The sequence below is a fragment of the Aulonocara sp. 'chitande type north' Nkhata Bay genome, linkage group LG13 (assembly GCF_057382095.1).
Source record: "Aulonocara sp. 'chitande type north' Nkhata Bay isolate Kocher_YH1m ecotype deep benthic linkage group LG13, A_spYH_male_GT1.1, whole genome shotgun sequence".
Classification (NCBI taxonomy): Eukaryota; Metazoa; Chordata; class Actinopteri; order Cichliformes; family Cichlidae; genus Aulonocara; species Aulonocara sp. 'chitande type north' Nkhata Bay.
This window is the reverse complement of record NC_141356.1, coordinates 17,985,026-18,004,590: the sequence shown is the minus strand read 5'-3', so window position 1 is coordinate 18,004,590 and position 19,565 is coordinate 17,985,026. Positions and strand designations below refer to the sequence as shown.

The 19,565-nt window shown below is 39.8% G+C and overlaps 2 protein-coding genes across 11 annotated transcripts in view; both read left to right on the top strand.

Moving 5' to 3' along the window:
- The first annotated feature begins 527 nt into the window (after positions 1 to 527).
- Positions 528 to 7,483, top strand: thumpd2 (THUMP domain containing 2). Of its 2 annotated transcripts, XM_086258949.1 has the most exons (11): positions 528 to 749; positions 1,847 to 1,985; positions 2,114 to 2,704; positions 2,812 to 2,948; positions 3,432 to 3,509; positions 3,702 to 3,754; positions 4,016 to 4,103; positions 5,545 to 5,616; positions 5,716 to 5,830; positions 6,496 to 6,616; positions 6,909 to 7,483. In XM_086258949.1, the coding sequence occupies exons 1-11, from the start codon at positions 639 to 641 to the stop codon at positions 7,267 to 7,269; spliced, it is 1,866 nt and encodes a 621-aa protein (XP_086115075.1). In that variant the 5' UTR covers positions 528 to 638; the 3' UTR covers positions 7,270 to 7,483. The 2 variants fall into 2 exon arrangements, with proteins under 2 accessions (XP_086115075.1, XP_086115076.1); XM_086258950.1 differs by having other exon boundaries at positions 610 to 1,957.
- An 860-nt stretch (positions 7,484 to 8,343) lies between these two features.
- Positions 8,344 to 19,565, top strand: part of LOC147315932 (mitogen-activated protein kinase kinase kinase kinase 3-like) — a 49,220-nt gene continuing 37,998 nt past the window's right edge. For all 9 annotated transcript variants that reach the window (XM_086258944.1, XM_086258948.1, XM_086258942.1 and 6 more), the window contains exon 1: positions 8,344 to 8,570. In XM_086258944.1, the coding sequence (XP_086115070.1) occupies positions 8,472 to 8,570 (99 nt within the window). In that variant the 5' untranslated portion in view covers positions 8,344 to 8,471. The remainder of the gene's footprint in view (positions 8,571 to 19,565) is intronic.

Below are 19,565 nucleotides of genomic sequence, written 5' to 3'. Positions count from 1 at the left end.
TAACTCCCATTTACATACAGACCTGTGGCCAACCTTACAAACCATTTTGCATTTTTTCTAGCTGAGGCTTTCAAAATAGATAACTGGTGATTGTCACAGTGTAATGTGGGCAGCTGCCTGCCTAATGTAACTTAACATCTTCACAATATTTTACACAAAATGAGCAAATGTATCTTTGTTTCCTCAGCTAAAACAGCTCGGCTGCTGTAGCTGGTATTTATGTTGAGAGTGACATCTGATTTAAAAACAGGGAGCAAAAGACACTGAGTAGCATATCTGTCATCATAGAAACAATGCCATAAATGTAAGGAACAAAGGTCAAAGTCTTCATGTGTATACATACACAGACCACATGTGCATACTGTTGTCCAAATAAACTCACAGATATATATGAAAACTCAAGTTTGTGGCGTTAAATTTGTATTCTAATTTTAAAAATGTAATACACACCTATAACTTTTTCCCCTGTGCAACAGAGACCCCTGCTGGTTGGCAAACGACTGGCAACAATTAATGACATAGTTCCGTTTCCGGTGTAAACAAACAAGCCAATATGGCGGCTTTCGTAGTCAAACAAGACTCAGCAGACTGTTGCTAGTAGAGAGCGTCGCTTGTTGAGATTTGACACATTTTATAACATGGATGAACCGGGAAGTGGTGGGAATGTGGTTCGTTACTACTGCACGGCCGGTAACGGTATGGAGGCTTTTTTAATCAACGAGGTGAAGACGAAGCTAGCGGCTGAAGACGTGAGTGTTAGCTACATGCAACAACTAACAGCTACCCCCCCCCCCCCAACCCCAAAAAAACAAAATAAAAACCTCGGGGTCTTCATGATTTAAAAGCCTTTAAGAGACAAATATACGGACGCTCTTTGTGTGGAAAGAAAAGGGAAAAAAAGTCATAATTAACTTCTAATGTTGATATTACGAAATCTTTTTTTATTTATGTTATAGGAAATATTCAAATTTACAGCAAAGTTTTATTTAAACGTTTTAGTCAGGCTTTACGTAATTTTGTGATTGTCGCTGTCACGCGATGTAATCCGCACAGGGTTAAAGCATGCGTACAGCCTCAAATATGTACATACACTCCTTCAATAAGTGTTGGCAACAGACACATGGTTGAAGGTTGGCTGTTCCATCCAGACAGTGATCCCAAACACACATCAAAGCTGGTTTTGGAATGGATAAAGAATGATAGAATTAAGCCTCTAGAATGGCCATCCCAAAGTCCTAACCTCAACCCTGATGGAAATTTGTGGGGTCTTTTTAAAAGTCAGGTCTATGCCAGGAAACCAACCAGTTTAAATAACCTCTACTAATTCTGACAAGAAGACTGGGCAGATATCTAATTAGAATTATGCCAGAAGCTTGTTGGCTAGCAAAAGTGCTAAGGGACATTTAATCAAATATTAGAAGGGCTAATATATATTTATTTGAGCCTGTATGTACGTTTTTGAACCTGCTTGGGTTAGAGAAAATACAAAATAAATTTAATCCTGTGCACCAATTTTTTTTTAAAGTTGTTAAAGATGTACGCTGTACAATCACTATGGAAAAAGAACAGTTCAAAGAAATCATCAACAGTCCCAAATTGCTGCCCATGATGAGTGTATGCAAACTTCTGATCACAACTGTTAACATGATCTGAGCCAGCTGTTGTCTCAGTGTGTAGAGAAACTGTTGGCCATCCACATGAGTGGTTATCAGTGTTCAATCACTACGACCAAGCCAAAGTGGCCTTTCTCTGAAGGTTAATCTACTATAAGACGGGGTTAAAAATTAACTTTTTGATGAAAGATGTAGAAGAGCTCTTAAATGTGAATGTGGACTTTTGCATTTAGGTGTGTCAAATTCCAGGTAAAGTGTTATTCAGCTCTTCTGCAAAGATCAACAGAGTTAGTAACCTGAAGGGTGCAGAGAGACTCTTTCTTCTGTTGAAACAAGACTCGCCGGTGAGTCTGTCTGCCCACACCAGCACAGGTAGTAGCCTCAAACTAACTCCAAGAACCTATACATACAATTAATACAAAAACATAAGCAATACCATTCAGTGTTTACATACCACTTCTGAACTGACTTCTGTATCGCGTTTTTTGTAAAATTTATAGCAAAGGCAGCCTCTGTGCTACAGTCCAGACTGTTGGATGACAAGAATCAGTGGACCAGTGCTGTAATGACATGGAGTCGACTGCAGGGGGAGCTGACAGGCAGCAAAAACACCATCAAAACATCAAGCCCTGCCCTGGGAGTGACAAGGAAGAGGGAGGATGAGATGAGAGGGAGTGACGAACAGAGCAGAGAGGGGGAGAAGAGCCTTGTAGAGTTTAGAAGTACAGGAGGGGAGAGGAAGGAGGAGATTGACAAACAGAGAAGTGGTGGACAAAATGGAGTATCCACAATGGCACAGAAGAGAAAGAGAGATGAGGAGGAGGAGGAGAAGGAGAGGAAAGTGGCAGCTTGGGACACAGGCATTGAGAAGACTGTAGAAAAGGGGAAGGCATGTGAGGAAGAAAGGATGAGAGAGGAAGAAGCAGAGGGGATGTTAGAGGAGTTTATCGACTGTACACATGGAGCATACGTCAATGGGGGAGGACCAGTTTGTGACCACACAGCATCCAGGCTGGAGCACCGTGGAGCAAGTAGCAGCAGGAAGATGGATGACATAGCAAAGGATTTCACTGAAGAAAGTCAGGAAAATGGTAATGCAATGGCAACATTTTATTTTTGAGACGGCTTATACATCAGTGACTTCTGAGGTTAAAGTCTTTATATATTTATGTCTCCTCGTGTTTATCTCCATATGAAGTGAAGACCACCGGAGAAAAAAATCAGACACTGCTGACAACCTGTGAGGATAAACCAGAGCTGCTTTCCTGTATCCCGGTCTCCTTCAGGATCAGCTGCAAATGTTCTGGATCTCTGTCACGATGCTTGGGCGCACAGGTAGGAAATGTTAAAGTCTGTGTCTCTGCTTCTTTTTACAGGTGTTTAACAGAAATGAAGTGCAGGGGCAGCATGGTAGCTCAGTGGTTAGCATTAACTGCACCTGGGTTTAAAGTAGGTATGAGTCTTCAGTGTAAAGTCTCAAAGTTCTCACAGTGCTTTGAGCAGGTTTCTCCAAGAGCTCTAGTTTCTCCCACCACTGAAAAACACGACATGTTAATGCTACCACAACACTCACCACAACTTATGTAAGAATAAGTTATCTTAACACAAATGTTCAGAGATACGAGTTGTCATTTCTCCTCTAATAGTTTATCGGTTTAACTTACCCAGACAAAGGGTGTTGCGGCAATAATTGTTTAAAAGGATATATACTTTTAATCTCTCTATATTACTAAGTGCAATCCCTGGGATCCACATAGAAACAGACATTCATATTCAGTGGATATGTTCAAAAAAATGTTCTACTTTTGTGTGAAACAGGAGGTGAGCAGAGTGATTGGAGCAGGTCTGAGCAGACTGCTGGGCTGGAAGGCTGACTTGAAGAATCCACAGTTGGAGGTAATCAGTTGTGTTTGAAAAACAATCTGTTGGATTGCACTGATTATAAGTTCAGTTAAGTTTTGTCTTACAATAGAAATGTTTGCAATATAAATAGTCCATCTGTAGTTAATTGCTTTGCAGAGAGTCTTGCCTGTCTTTTCTGGCACTTCAGCTGTAATATTATCTATTGTTGTTGTTGTTTTTCTGTAGATAAATGTCCATTTGAGTGATGACTACTGCCTGCTCGGGATCCCACTGACCAGGTTATTGACAGTGATGTTTTACATTTAACACAGTAATATACATCGAAGTCTCAGTACAGCAACAGACCTCTTATACATTATGCAGTTCTTTTATTGTCACTGCTTATAATATGCTCTGTCTGTTACAAGTTTAGCTTACTGCTTTTTGCCATTAAGACCCACAAATGTTTAGTCAAATGACTTAAGATGAACCGGTCTCTTTAATATTATATCTGTAATTAATTTGATAAGAAGTAATAAGTTGAGTCTTCTTTCCTTCAGGTTGCCTCTTGCTAACCGGAGCTATATAAAAATCACAGGACTAAGGTCTACAACAGCCTGGGCCATGGCCTCACTGGCTCATATACAGGTGTATATACTACTGTACACACAGCTGTTCTGTGCCTGTTGCAGGTTATGGTTTGAATACTCATCATCATCATCATTTATTTATATAGCACTTTAAAACACACCTGGTAGACCAAAGTGCTGTACAATACTAATATGCACATAGTAATAAAACCAGACATAGCAATAAAATTTATATATATATATATATATATATATATATATATATATATATATATATATATATATATATATATATCAGTTACCCACAGAGTTAGCAGCAACTGCTCAGCTGACCGAAGGGAACGAGTGGGTACATGGGGCTTCAACAAGTCAGACAAATAAACAGGTGCCAGACCATTTAGAGATTTAAAAACCAATAAAAGGACTTTAAAAGGGTCCTAAATTCAATTGGAAGCCAGTGTAGAGAGGTCAAAATCGGAGTGATGTGATAAAATTTCCTTCTGCCAGTTAAAAATTGTGCTGATGAATTCTGAAACCATGACGGAGTTATATTATTATGTGCACAAATAAGAAGGCATCATCACATCATGCAAGCAGAGCTCTTCCATTTATGTTTGTGTAGCAAAATGATTTGCCTCTAGTTTTGTTTGTGGTTTTTACTGTAAATGGGTGGCGTTCCCACTCCGGCTCAGGGAAAGGTTTTTGGCCCAGGTAGAGGTTTTACATAGGGGTGCAGGAGATTGACAGATGGAGTAGAGCTACATCTGCTGTAATGTAGGTTCTGTATCTGTCTATTGTGTATTGTAAACACCGAGCGTAAAAATGAAGCTTTTAGTTTACCCTGTTGATCTACACCTCACCTATGGCCATGAGCTCTGGGTAGCCACTGAACGAATGAGAATGCAGATACAAGTGGTGGAAATGAGTGTGACTGAGCTCTCCCTTAGAGATAGGGTGAGGACTTCCACGATTTGGGAGGTACAGCTGCTTGGAATTTGACTAGGATGCCTCCTGGGCAAGGTATTCCAGGCATGTTCTACCAGGAGGAGGCCCCGGGGTAGACCTAGAACATACTGGAGAGATTACATCTCTTAGCTGGCCTGAGAATGCCTCAGCATTCCCCCAAATGAGCTGGAGGAGGTGGCTGGGGAGAAAGAGGTCAAGACTTCTCTGCTTAAGCTGCTGCCCCCGTGACCCAGCTCCAGAGAAGCAGTAGAAAACGGATGGATAGTTTAGTTTGTTTTGCCTATTTGGAGCTGGGAAGATTTTTGATATTTACTTAATTACATGTGCTAAAGTAACAACTTTTACTGTAGCATGTGTTTTTACAAAGTGAAAGTACTTTGGCTAGTCTACCACCCCCCATCTGATCCACTTAAAGAGCCCTTAGTATGATGTTAGTTGTCTGTCACTTGGCATTCAGTGTGGTGAACCAGTCACAGTCATACTTTTTGTGGTTAACCAGCTGTATGCGCTGTATGCTGTGTTCTGTTTTCTAGCCAGGCTTCCGTGTGGTTGACCCAATGTGTGGGGTGGGGACCATCTTAATAGAAGCTGCACAGGAGCATAAGGTCAGAAAAGAAATCATGTACTGTTGATCTTTAAAGTGTAGAAATGTTTAGAAAAGTTTGTTTATGAGGTTTAAAAATCCCTGTTTCTGGGATTTTCAGGATGCCTGTTTCCTGGGTGTGGATATTGATGAAGCACAGCTGCAGAAGGCCAGTGAGAACATAGCATTTGCTGAGTTGGAAAACAGAATAAACCTGCTGAAAGCGTCGTCTCTGGGTAGGTCAGCTGCACACAAAAAGAGCAGTAAAGTAAGCTAAATATTACATTATTAATACATGTCTTACTTAATTGTATTAAACTAATGTTCTCATTTAAAAAGAGGGACAGACGTTAACTTTTTAAATCGCACCAGTTGTAAATCCAGTGCAATACAAGTGGATTTTAAGGCGCACGACAGATGGCCCTGTGTGCATGAATGAATCTAGTCATGTGTAAAATTAGCCAGACATGTGAAAATATAGATAAACATGAAAAAATTATAATGTGCACATTTCTTTGAATGTCACATATGACATGTTCAGTCTTATCAAACCTGACTGGCGTTACTTATATGAGGTTAGTCTTTATGGTATCTTAGAGTACATTTCTTTTTTTAATAGAGGAATTATATCTTGATAAGACCGACCACCATAAAGTAGCTCACATTTTCACATTTTTAAAAAGGATTAAATTATAAATTGAATTACTATAAATTAAATTTTAACTATATTACAAATTCATGTCTTTGAGAAGTTAAATATTGAATCTTAGCTCCTGAATTTTCACTGTGGATGCATGGCTGCATTTTTTGGATAGGACTCAGTGAGTGGGAGGTTAGTGTGAAGCCTGTTGTCGTATATTAAATTACCTCTAGGCTTGTTTGTCCTCCTCTGTGTGTGCAGTACTGCCTGTGCCCAGTGCCACTGTAGACGCTGTGATCTGTGACCTGCCATTTGGCAGGAAGTTTGGCTCCAGAATAGACATGGCTGCCAACTTGCCACTCATCCTGACAGAGATGGAGAGGTTTGTTCCTATGTTTGTCGGTCTCAATTGTTTCTTTTAGAATTGTTTGGCGAAACAGAAAACATTACTTGTTTTCTCTGTGAATGTGTGTGCACTGTGGATTTTTAGCTTGGGAGTCACTTTGCACATCAGTACACATCCTAAGCTGTCTTATTGTTCTGTTTTTTAGTTAGTTAGTTTTTTTTTTAATAGGAAAAACTAAATTAATGCATAGATAAAAATGTCATAGCCATTATTGGAATAAGCATTGAAAGATAGAGATGCAACTATTATAACAAATGTTTGTGTCTAGAGTTCTCCGTCCTGGTGGTATCCTGGTGCTCCTCCTGAGTCCTCAGTTGTCCTGTCTACTCAAAAAACTTCTAATACAATATGATACTGGACCAACATCTAACCCTGAAACAAAGCCTCAGACTGGGATGCAAAACTGCCCATCTTCTTCCAGATCTCCTTCTAAGAAGCAGACTTTCCAAATCCACTCTGGGGTCAAATCCTCACCAAGCCAAGAAACCAAGCTTCAACACAGTCTGCCTTTCACTGTGTCCTCATTGAAGCATCAAGTAACTTTCAGAGTCAGCTTAGGAGCAATAGATGGACTTATTCATAAATATGTCAAAACAGACTGTTGTGTTTTCAGGGATGTTATGTTTTAAGGCACTTGGTTTGATTTTCTTTGTTGCTAACATGTAAAAAAAAAAGTGGCCATGTTGAAATACCACTGTGTTTTAACCGCTCTGTAACATGTTTTGGTTTGCTTACAACTTTTTAATTGTAAATGAGATTTCCAGGTATTTAAAATATGTTTTGGAAGCAGCTGAGAAATTATTTTTGAAAGCTTACAAGTAAAGAAATTTTGATTTTCCAATCCTCCAGCAGTGCTTGACCTCTAATTTCTAAAATCCTGCCCGTGGCACTCATTCCCAAGCTCACTTATTCATTGATTATGGTTATCTTTAAAAAGCAACTCACAAATGTTGCTCAGTATCTCAACATGTTCATAAAATTGCCAGACACTGCCTTTTTTTGCATTACTTTTTAATCAAACTGTGATAAATTGTGAATTTCTTCTCAACACTTTTCAGGTTAATAACACTGGCATAGTCCCCTGCTTTTTGTTTTGCTAATGGGGGACCATTCCATGGTGACTGTATGGGTTTTTTTTTAAGAGTTTTATGGCAGAAAATAGTTTACTTTTTAAATCAATTGTGTGTTTAACTGTTTCATTATTTGCTAACACCACTGGAAAATATGAAATATCTCTAAAACAGTAACAGGAAAAGATGGGATTGTTTTTCCCTGCATCACAGACCCCTCACTGAATCATAAAGTTGCCATCTGCCACTGTTTAGCCCTGCTTAGCCCAGTTTTACATTAAGGGAGCCAAATAATGCAGCCATAGAGCTTAGTGTTTTTCATTCATTTCCTTTCCCCTACAGCTTCCTGTGTAAATCCCAAAATCTGACTTTATTTTCATTATATAGTGAAATCAGTGTAGGTTTGGATTATAATTTGTATTTTTTCTGCTGTTTCTTAATATGTATCCATACAAGCAACTAGTGAAGTAGTAAGCAAATAGTAATAATTTAATTGCATTTTAATTACCATATTCAACTACGAAATCCGTTTCCAAACGCACTAAAATTTAACAACACACGTCTCCCCCATCAGACACCATGGAGAGGGTACGCCATGATGTCCATTGCGCATGCCCAATGCGCAGTGGAAGCCATGTTGGAGCTACATTGGATTCAGGCTGGGATTTTCTGACGCCGTATGTTTTTCTTTAAATATCTGTTTTCGTACATTGTTGGGGTTCGTAAACCGTGCGCGATCGGCGCCGTAATCGGCAGTGGAAATGATGAACTCCAGTGTCGACCTGTCCCGGCGGAATCCACAGGAGGATTTCGAGCTGATCCAGAGGATAGGAAGCGGCACATACGGAGATGTGTACAAGGTAAAACTGCAGTGCGCAATCACATAGTTCCATTTTCGGACACAGAGTAGTTAAACACCACCAGCGTATTTACAGTCTTGTGGTCCTACAGTGGTGTTATAACAGTAACGAATCGTTTCTATAGCCATAAGTGGGCTGTTTCTAATATGCTGTTACCAGAAGGTTTTTGTTTTGATGCTTGTTGGTACAGTAATTACTGTGCTACTCATGTTATAATTCCATTGTCGGACACACAGCAACTGTTTGACTTCGCTTGTGTTTATGGTTGTTATTGTCTTGGCCTTTTTATCCATGCTTGTTTAGAGATCCGGGTTACCATTATGTTAATGTTTTCTGGCTGCTAACATGCCTGGGTTAAGACTTAGTTAACGTTTAATGTAAACCCAACGTTAATTCTTGGTTTGTTGAGCACCGATCATATTTACCTCCGTGTAAGTGAGTTGTTGCACAAATTGTGCTACGTCGACGTGCTTGTTTGTACTCGCTGGACTGTGGCTGTGGTCTAAATTGCGTTGTGAATAACAGCAGTTAATGTTAAAGAAGAAGTAGGAGTGGTTGATGCTTGTCCGGTAATAGACCTGCAGTAGCTTAGCTGTCCGACAACGGACTACTAACTTGATAGCATCAAGAAGCTAGCTGCGACGTCTTGATGCTACATGAGAAAACTGTCGCAAGTAGTGAACATGCAGTGATTTGTTACCCTTACACGAACACACACTAAAAAAGAGACTACCTGATAGTTTACTGGCTGTTTGTAGTATCGTAGAGGCTTCGCAAAACATGTTAAACCTGTCCGCGTATCCCGGACAGAGACTGACAGCTGCCTTTCCTTTGGCTAAAGCGCTCAGATCTGACCAAGCTACAACAACAACAACAACCGTGAAATAACCACTTCATATTGTTGTTTTTCACACTTTAACGTCAGTAGGCACTCGTCGGGTCATTTTTAAAGAACTGTGGTGCTCATTTTTATGTAGGCTGTGTAATACAGTTGGCCTCTTAGTCACTGGGCTCCACACTTTACCGAGGCCCAGTGCTGGGAACCCAAAGCCTGTAATCCAAACTGTAAGGAAGTTCCTGAATGCTGTGCAACTCCATCATAGTCTCAACGACTGTGTCATTGTTCGTTATATGTAACACAAAACAACAGCAGTAATAGCCACGTACCACAACAGAAACACAACAAGCTGGCCATGTATCATGGGAAATGATACAAAATATGACAAAGTATCCCCAAATAATGCTGCAGTACATGAAAACCAATGAGAATATGTAGGACAGGATACTGTAACTCTAAAACTAAGAACCATGGACATAAAAAAGTAAACCTATCAGTCTCACCCGTTTGATCTGCCCTCTGTAGCAAATCAGTAAGGTTACAAAAGTTAACCATCTATACCCTCAGTTATGTATTTGTTTGTGTAATAGTCACTCTGTTGTGGAATTTAACTGCTGTGTGAGGGAGGCTTTTTGTAGACGGGAGATTCATTAAACACGGTAATAGGACTTGATGATGTTTGGTTAACCTCCAGGGTCTTTGTGGTAATTACAGGAATCCTAAAGACTAGAGATATTAAATGTTTCCAGTCTTTTTGAACACGCACAGTCTGTTAATTTCAATCCTAAATAGTCCATCATATGCATATTATATCCTTATTTATTTTGTGTGCGTTTTCACAAGTGCCCCTCATACCCGCCCACCCTCCGCTGCTCCTAATCTTGTTTGTTTCTAATTTAAGTTCAGTATCTTGCCTTGTTGTAGATAGGTAGGTTGGCATCTCAGACTTGATTCCCCTTCCAGGCCTGGAACAAGCGGCACATAGCTGATTAATGTGCACCAAAGTAACTTGAAAAACAGTTATAAAGGACAAAAATCACACAACTACACAACTTAAATATGGCAGAATTATGAGTTAAGTTGTAATTTCTCACTGGAAGCAGATTAATATGTTGATAAGGATGCTATACTGTAGGAACTATGATCATTATGTAGCTAAATGTCTATTTCATTGTTTCAGCAGGAATTTACTGAAAGACCTGAAACCTCTGGATGTGCTTCTAAGCACCAAGGGACATGGTAAACCTCACCGATGCCTATATTTGGTTCTACCACTGTGTGAAAAAGTGTGGCTTGGACAGGAATGTTTGAGCAGGAAATAAAGCATGAACTCTGCTAGCTTGTTTTCTCCTCTGTTTGTGGACCTGCCACTCTTTGTGTATCTGTTAGAAACTGTAGGAGGAGCATTGGCTGATGTTGAGACAGGCCTTCTGTGTAAAAGATCACAAATCTGAGCCTCACAAAAGAGAGTTTTCAGGGTGAATTTGTGGCTCAAATTTTACAAAGAGGGGAACCCGTATTTTGTGAAACCACCACCATGGTAGTTAGTAATATATGTAAAGCGAGCCATTTCAGGTCAAATAAGCACCAAGGGTTCAGGTGTTTCTCCCAAAACCCAGGTAAGGATGGAGGAAAATACCTTAAAATGGTGAACAGTCAGTAGAACTACAAGTCTCTGTGTCATATGATTAAAATGTTTACCTTCAAAGTAAGGTGACGTAAGGTAGACATAAGGGTTGTGGCACAACCCTGGGGCTGTGTAGTAAGTTGGGACAAGTGAGTATTTAATGGTGGTCAGTTTATCCGCATTTAACACCACATTATTTCCCCAGAAATAAATAGCAGAAACTAGACACAGGATTGGTATTCCTGAACGCAAATCCTCCACGTATCGTTACTGGAAAACAGCCTTCCTACTCCTCTTGTATTAGAGGTGACAGTTTTGTCTGATTCACATATTAAGCTCCTTCTCACCTTCGTGGATTACACTGCCTTTTGAAAACAAAAGGTATATTCAGTGTCAACTTTCATGTTAAGAATTACCGGAACATGATAGCAGTAAACTGCACGCAGCACACTTATGTTTGCCAGTCTTGTTGGTGAGTCAAAGATAAGCCAACAGAAAAAAAATGACATTGACAAACCGAGCTTTCTCTCACTACCATTTTTATTGATTTGCCACTTAATTCTGGGCGAGCGGTGGAGCGACTACACTCTTCTTTTTAAGTTCCACTTTATCATTTATACTGCTTCAATAAATGCAAGTATCAGCTCAATATGTTGCTCTAAAGTCATAAAAAGAAATCTGTTCCAGACGTACTACTGCTGTACCTGCCCTCACTCTATTTGCGTCAACAGACAAAGCACAGACCGAGTATTCATATGAAGGCTTATTTTGTTTGAGAATTTGAGATTGTTGTGTTCTCACGAAACACTTCAAGAATCTGCAAAATATTAGATATCATGTAAGAGGTTAGCAATGGTATTATGGCTGTTTACCTTTTTTTAAACTGATTTTGAGTCCGTTTACTAGCATGGACATCTGCATATGCCAGAGTCGACATAGTTATTTGTGTCTGGTTATTGACACTGAGAAAAGCAGAACGTTTTTTAAATGTATTGTGGGGAGAATTTGCGTTTTAAAATGGCCTTAACTTGAAACTCTGCATTAGGATGTTGGAAAACTGGCGCTGGAGGAAGTCACGCAGTTGTCAGAAAGAAGACTGCGGTGTGGTTCGAGTCCTTTTTTGAGGTTTATGTTTTGCTTTGTCTGGTTTTTACTTCCCTTGATTTAACCAGGAAAGCTTGTGCTTCTTCATTCTGTGCATTAGAAAATGATACTTAACCAAAACATTCAAATGTGATATCAAGGGATCCTTTACAGCAGCGGCCCCCAACCTTTTTTGCGCCATGGACTGGTTTATGTCCCACAATATTTTCACGGCCTTTAAGGTGTCGCGGATAAATACAACAAAATAAAACCAGTACCGGTACCAAAAAAATAAGATGTATTCATAACACACGGGAAATGTCCCAGGGAAACCGAGTTAACGATAAAAACGATAAAAAAAATAACAATAAAAGCTGATTTAAAAACACCAAAAACCATAATTTTCACACCCGAGCCTCAATTCTCAATTCTCGTGGCCTGGTACCAAACGACCGGTCCATGGCCCGGGGGTTGGGGACCACTGCTTTACAGGCATCCATACACAATGTGTTGGGAGTGATAGGGCCCGTCTCACTACTGCCATCATCCAATGTGTGAAGATGGAGACACCAAAGGCGAGTGTGTATCTGCGACACACCAGTGGCTTTGACGAAAAAGCAGTATTTGGCTCCCAGGGAATGAGAACAGGCTGGTCATAAAAGTAATACAAGCCTTTCGTCCCGTCATCCACAGTTGAAGCTGTATTACGTGGCTTTCTTTGCACATTCACTTACTTTTTTGAAAGAATGGAAAGAATGATATCCATATTGGTTATAAATGTGACAGTAATAGTTCCCCTGCCCTGAACTTGTGTGTGTGGCACAGTTGAGTCTCCGTAGTATAGGAATGCAGGAATCTTCGCTTCCTCCATGTGTGTGTGTTCATGTCCTATTGTTTCACAGCAGTCTAACAGAGGAAGACGGTGGAGCGGTGAGCCCCAGTGCAACACATACACACAGAATAAGATGAATGTATCATCACCTGCATAGTCACGCAAGCACAGATGGCTGCAGAGTCACAATTGAAGCTGCTGGTCCACAACCATCCTGTTTTTGTCCTTGTTCCTTCAGTTGTTTTCTCACTGTGGTGGAGTATAAAGACTTCAGAGTACATACTTTCAAGCAATGCATGGTTTGTGAAGTACGTTGAAAATTTTAGTTGCTATCCTGTTAATCTACTCTGCAGGATTTTGTCTCTGCGCCACTAGTGCTGCGAAGTACCGATAACTTGCATGTTTACAGGGTAATTAATAATGCAGTGCAGTGGCAAGGAACTGGTAATAACAACACTGTGACTGTGCTGTCATGCAGCGTGGTAGATACTGTAGTTTGGTTTCCTGTTACAGTAGGTATAATACAGATGTGATACTTTCTGCTTCTGCATATATGCGAGGGTCTGAGTGATGTCAAATTTTAAGGGTGTAAATGTGGCTCTGTGAAGGCATCCACATACCAGTCAAATTGTCATGGTAAGCCAGCACTGCCATTATGTTGCAAGAGTACTGTGGCATGGCAGCTAAGCATCCATGAGGTGTCAGTAGGTGTTAATCCTGGCCTTAATGCTGCTGAAAAATGCTAATGTTAAAAGTTTGTTGCCTGCAGTCAAGCAGGGATCACATTAAAACCAAAAAACACTGCGTTTCTGACAGTTTTGTTCACTTCCTTGCACAGCATAAGTCAGATCATTTAGTTGGTACAGGGTCTTTTATTTTGAAATTGGACTGGATTTTCTATCTTCCTGTCAGCATCTTTTCCTATATGTAGTTGACAAAAATGGAGTAAGAAAGTGTTATTAGCTTTACAACATGGAGAGATACTTCTAGGGTGCGTCAGAAACATACAGTAGTTTGTCAGGTGGAGGCAGAACCATTATCTTCAGTGGGTGCGATCAGCTCTGTCAGCCTCATCCGAGGTACAGGACGACAGTGTATTCCTGGGATTAGTGTGTGATCAAAGATTTTCAGCGTAGACATAATTGCCTTTCTTTTAGGGAGTGCAAAATTAAAATGCTTTGTTTAACAGATGAATTCAGAGCTCTTGTGCAACACTTTGTAATCCTTGCTCTGTATAGACTGTCAAAATTGACATGTCAGTCTCCTGTTCAAAGCATTTTAACTATGTAAACAAATCAGCAGCCCACTCTGGTACACAATATCTTGAACGAGGGTGTAACCAGTTATTTAAAGTTCAGCTTAATCAGGTTAATACAGGTCCATGCACAATCCTGTAGGCTGGAGTCGATCATTTTATTTAATCCTAAATGAGTAATAAAAAGAGTCTGCCAGGATTAGCTGTTGGTTTGCACAATCCACACAGTGAGTGGTGTGACTCCAGTTGAGCACAAAAGACGTTATGGTGTGATGTGAGGAAGTCTGTGGGCCTTCCCTTGTAAAGCAGCATATTTGCTGCATTTGAACTGGAAAACTTCCACTCAGCAAGTTTTGCTCTTTTGAATTAAAGGAGCTGCTACTGTTACTTTTTGAAGTTGTTTCTTACTTGATTTGACTCTTGTGTTGCATGTTTTGTGATGCAGCTTTTATGGTTTGTATTATTTTTGTCATTTCAAATACTTGGCACTAGGGCTGTGCAATATGACCCATAATCTCATATCCAGATATAAGAATTCTGTCGTCCCGATAACGATATAAATCACAAAAATGTAACATTTTCTGTAAATTATGTGAATCTCGGGCAGCTCGTTTTGCGGGAAGTGTTTCCAGCTGCGCGTCATGTAGCTGGACTCCAGTGTTTTAACCGATGCATGAAACATACATTTTTAGACATAAGTTGTAAAGGCCGCCGTTTTCTTTGAGTAGAAAAGCCTGTTCTAAAGTTTGAGTCTAAGGTTTATTTTTTAGTACCTGGCGGCTCTTTTTTAAATTCTCATCATCTGCTCTTTCACGTGATTCAGTTTATTTTGAAAAGTCTCAACAGGATCTTGAGCTTTATTGTGAAAGGTTTATGTGGAACATAAACAAGCGGACACGCGATGCTGTTACCGTCTTGTTGCTAATCACAACGCATAAAAACAGGCGCTTGTCCGTAGGTAGTGTGGTTATATTACATATAAGAGAAAGAGAGAACTTTAAGAAATTAATATAGCCACTACAGTGACCATCAAAAGGATGAAAAAATATTGCCGTAAACAGTTTATTTTGCGACACCACGAAACAAACGATAGCGTAAAATGAAACGATAGACGTTTTTTTTTTAATCGCCATCCGATATATATCGTTATATAGAACAGCCCTACTTGGCACTTTAAATGCTTAAATTAAATCAGGACAACATTAAAGCTAATGAAAGGCCACAATGAAAATAAAGAGAGCTAGTTATTACATTGGACTTCCAAATATGTGGCTCCTAGTCTCTTTGCTTAACTATGACACAGAAAGAAACACAAAGCGCTATTTTACCACACTTGGTTAAATGCCTTTTTGATGGCTTGAGGAGTAATACAGATTCCTGTATTCCTGGCAACAAGCTCAAGTTTTCAGATGCAATGGACTGTGTGAATTTGCCTCATCTTTAACGGAAATGTCTGTTTGGATTGGGTTCTATTTGTGCTGACTGCCACCTACACCAATTGTTTTAAATACAGCAGGGGTAATTTTACGCTCTTCAGCAGTAATATGTCACTGAAATTTATAGGCCCCTCTTTACTAAGGACTAGGAAGGCCTTAGATCTCTGTGTTGTTTGGATCATCTTGTTGATTATACTTGTGCCAGAGTACAGCGCTTTTGCTGAAGTTGTTCAGTAACTCCTGGCACCGTAATAGCAAAAGCATCAAATCCTATTTCAAGATGTGATGATATTGAGTTCTTAACCCTGGCTCGGGCTAAATGCCAAACTCCTGGAAGGAATTTTTATGTCTGTTTTGACGATCGTTGCTTGTGTTATGAATAAATGTACTTTTTCTATTACTCCACTAACACTGTTGCTGCATACACATAGTGCACATATTTATGCAGACGTTTGGGTGGGTCGGACTTACAGCGGTGTGTGAGGTGCGTGGTATGCAACTTCACAGGCTGACACTAAATGTTGATGCCAGTGATGTGAATTATACTGATAATTTGCAGCATGCATACATGGTACAACTTTGAGTGCTTAAAAAGAAAGAACGGTTGAAGTGGACTTGAAGTTCTGGGTGATTCTTTTTGTGTGTCTCAGCGCTTATGGGTGTTCTACTTGAATGAGTGGGTATTTCGTTAAAAAACAGGTGTACAAATTAAGCGCACTCAACTGCATTTGGCTTTCACCTCACCTGTCCCCGCCGCCTGGGGCCATGTGTTTGTAATGGCTCAATGACGTCGTGAATTGGACTAAACTTTGAGTAAACAAGCTATGGAGCCAAAATATGTTACTTATGGAACACCATCTTTATAAACTTAACTTGCAGACTAATCAGCAAGTTGGTAAAGTTAAATCCAAGAGTAATTGTTTAAAAATTGTGTAAGCTTTTTATGTTTTTCCAGTATGTTTAAAATGGTTCAAGCTTCATCGCTTAACCAGCAGAGGAAAAGATCATGTTTGTCTTTTAAAAAAGTAACAATCTTAAGGGAGAATTAAGATGTAAGTTGAGTAATTAATGTTAATGAGCAAACTAAAAGCAGAAACTCTTAAGTCATGAACTTGACATTACTTAATGCACTGGTTATCTTAAAGTTCAGTGAAGCGTGGTGGTAATTGGAAGGACAGCTGAAATCGCTTGGAGAAATCTTGTCAAAGGAAGTAAATGGCTAACTACTATTGTAATTGTTGCCCCGGGCCAGGCATTAACTCCAGCGCTTTTGCAGTGGAGCTGCTCAGTGGCCTTTAGCAGAAGGAGCTGATTATACTGGATCACTCTTACATGGAAGTGTGTTAGTTTTTAATGGACATTTTTTCACCCTCAAAGTTCGAAGAAATTAGACAAAGTGAAGATGAGATGGTAACTGGGTATAAGATCATAACTGCAACAAGTTTACGGAGACAGGAGGGGATGGGGATCTGAAGTGCTAATATGGAAGGTTATGCAAGGTTAAACTGTACCATACAGTATATGTATGGTACCATACAGTACAGTACCATACAGCACAGTTTACAGGAAAGAGACATGTAGACATTTAACCAAGATCTGGAGATGCCTGTCTGGGCTGAAGATCATTTAGGATAGATTGAGTAAAGTTCTAAAATCATTGTGTGTGTGTTAGTGTGGCACATCGGTTTAGCACAACTGCAACACTGTATCTGTATACAGATATTGGAGCAACATTTCTTGCAATTCAGGCTACATAATTACAAGGGAATGTCTTGCCTATTTCAGCAAGACAGTGCCACACCACATTCTTTTTGTATTACAACAGCAATGCCCAAAGCAAAAAAAAATGTCCGGGTGATGAACAGGCCTGCCTCCACCCTTGACTTACCCCACTCACTGAATAAATACAATTATTCATTATGAAAAGAGCTGAACTGAGAAGCTGATACCCTGAATCATGAAAGGAGGGGGAAACCGCTTGAGCCACAGTCTGCCACCAAAACTATGTGTATGCTTTTATGAGAATTTGTTAGATGTTTTATTCCAACACTGACTTCTTTTACTTTGTAAAATTTAGAACCACAGTGTGCTTCTGTGTTGTGGCCACTGTAATATTTCAGGAAGAAAGAGGTTTTTACTAATGTTCCTGCCTAAACTTTGGTTTTTAAACAAATGATCAAACCTTCAGGCCCTTGGCTGCAGAAAGATGGAATACCCATCAGTCAGTCCCAGCAGCAAGCCTCTAAAATTGAGTGTGGCCGTGTTTTTGCCACCAACAGAGGCACCGAGCGACCATGAGTCATCTCTGGTCTGTCTGAAGACGCTCTGTCTCTGCTCTCCACTCTGCATCCATCTCCTCCTCTCTTTGCTTCTCTTTGTCTCTCCCACCCTCCCCCCGCTTTGTTTTGATGTGGATCGGTCTTGGTTCCCCTCCTTCACTTGAATTTTTAATTTTTTTTTAAATCCTATAGTTGGATAAAAATAAAATTCACGTGTCTGTGTTTTGGCATTAACATTGTTTTTTCCTGTGGTTACCCCTTAAATTTATTTTGCCATCACTATTGTGTGACCACAGTGCACACTACTGAAGTGATCTCGGTAAAGTTTGAGTCATTGTTTGTGCCACTTTGTTTTGTTTTCACTGCTCAGTTCTGTCAGCACCTTATGCTTCACAGCATCTGACACACAGTATCCTGGTGGTGATGGAATTAAACCAAGTGCAGTGCCAATGAATTCTGGGGACACACCCTTGTGGTTTCATTATAGTGCAGCTACACACCTGTAAAGTTTTGTGACTGAGTCTTGATGTTCCAGATTCCTGCCTAACAAGTCTTGACCTTTTGGCGTTCTTCTTAGTAAAGCATCCGAGCGGTTGTGGCAGCACTAATTTATTCTGCTACACAGGTGCTTGTGTCAGTGCAACAACACAATTGCAACTTCATAGTTTGGTTGTTTAAATCATCGTGTGTGTGTTGGCTTTTGCTAGTATGGTCGGGTCATGTGTCAGAATTTCAGAATTTTTTTTTTTTTTTTTAAGTGGCGAGTCCCTCCCTTATGTTTCTGTCTGGCTGTACTCTGCCTTTGTGGTAGTTCTTGTGTAGGTGTCCTCAAGATCTTGTTTTGCCACAGACAGATGGACTGCCATGGTAAAACAATACCTGCTGTGATATCACAGCCAGTAAAAAGAACATTGCATTTTAAATTATTCTCATTTTGATACTTATTTTATTTTTATTTTTAAAGGGTTTTTAATTTTATAGTCTTTTTATGTTAAAATGTACACTTATTTTACTCTCCTATATAGGCTAGCTTCCCCGCAAAGTGACCATTTAGGACAATAAAGAGAAAAACATACTTAATAATGTTTTATCTGTGATTGCAGCGTGCAGGGAGCATCATTTATTAGTGCAAACAAATGAAGGACATTTATCATCATTTTTCCAATGAGCTGCTGTCAGTGATGACAGACTGCCCGATTCAAAGTGCGAATCTGTGGCCACAGAGTGCCAGCAGCACCATTATAGTGCAATATCAGTACTACAGCATAAGTCAAATGTGAACACAAATCTGGAAATGTAAGTAAAAGCATATCATAACTGCTTATAAATTTAGTTTAACAATGAATAAAGTAACTTATGTTGTAGCTCTTCAGGATCTTGCATAATATTGTCTCATAATCCATTTAAATTAAAAAATATTTGCTATTTGAGATTTTGCATCCTGGGTTGAGCTTTTAACCAGCTGTTTCCGGGGTTTGGATTGGCATCATATGAACTCGTATAGCGAGCTTACGTTTGGGCCTCACATCAACAGCTGCTCATATCACATCCTCGCATCCATAGCGTGGATGTACTCTACACTGTGTTTTTGCTCAAGTACTGAAACAAGTTCGATGTTTCCACCCTTAAGCTTTTCTTTTTTTTT

Bases quoted from the DNA above. Each gene is read 5' to 3' on its own strand.
- thumpd2 (XM_086258949.1), top strand. From the start codon at position 639: ATGGATGAACCGGGAAGTGGTGGGAATGTGGTTCGTTACTACTGCACG. The intron at 1,986-2,113 runs GTAGTAGCCTCA...TAAAATTTATAG, and splicing joins GTCTGCCCACACCAGCACAG to CAAAGGCAGCCTCTGTGCTA. The intron at 3,510-3,701 runs GTAATCAGTTGT...GTTTTTCTGTAG, and splicing joins TGAAGAATCCACAGTTGGAG to ATAAATGTCCATTTGAGTGA.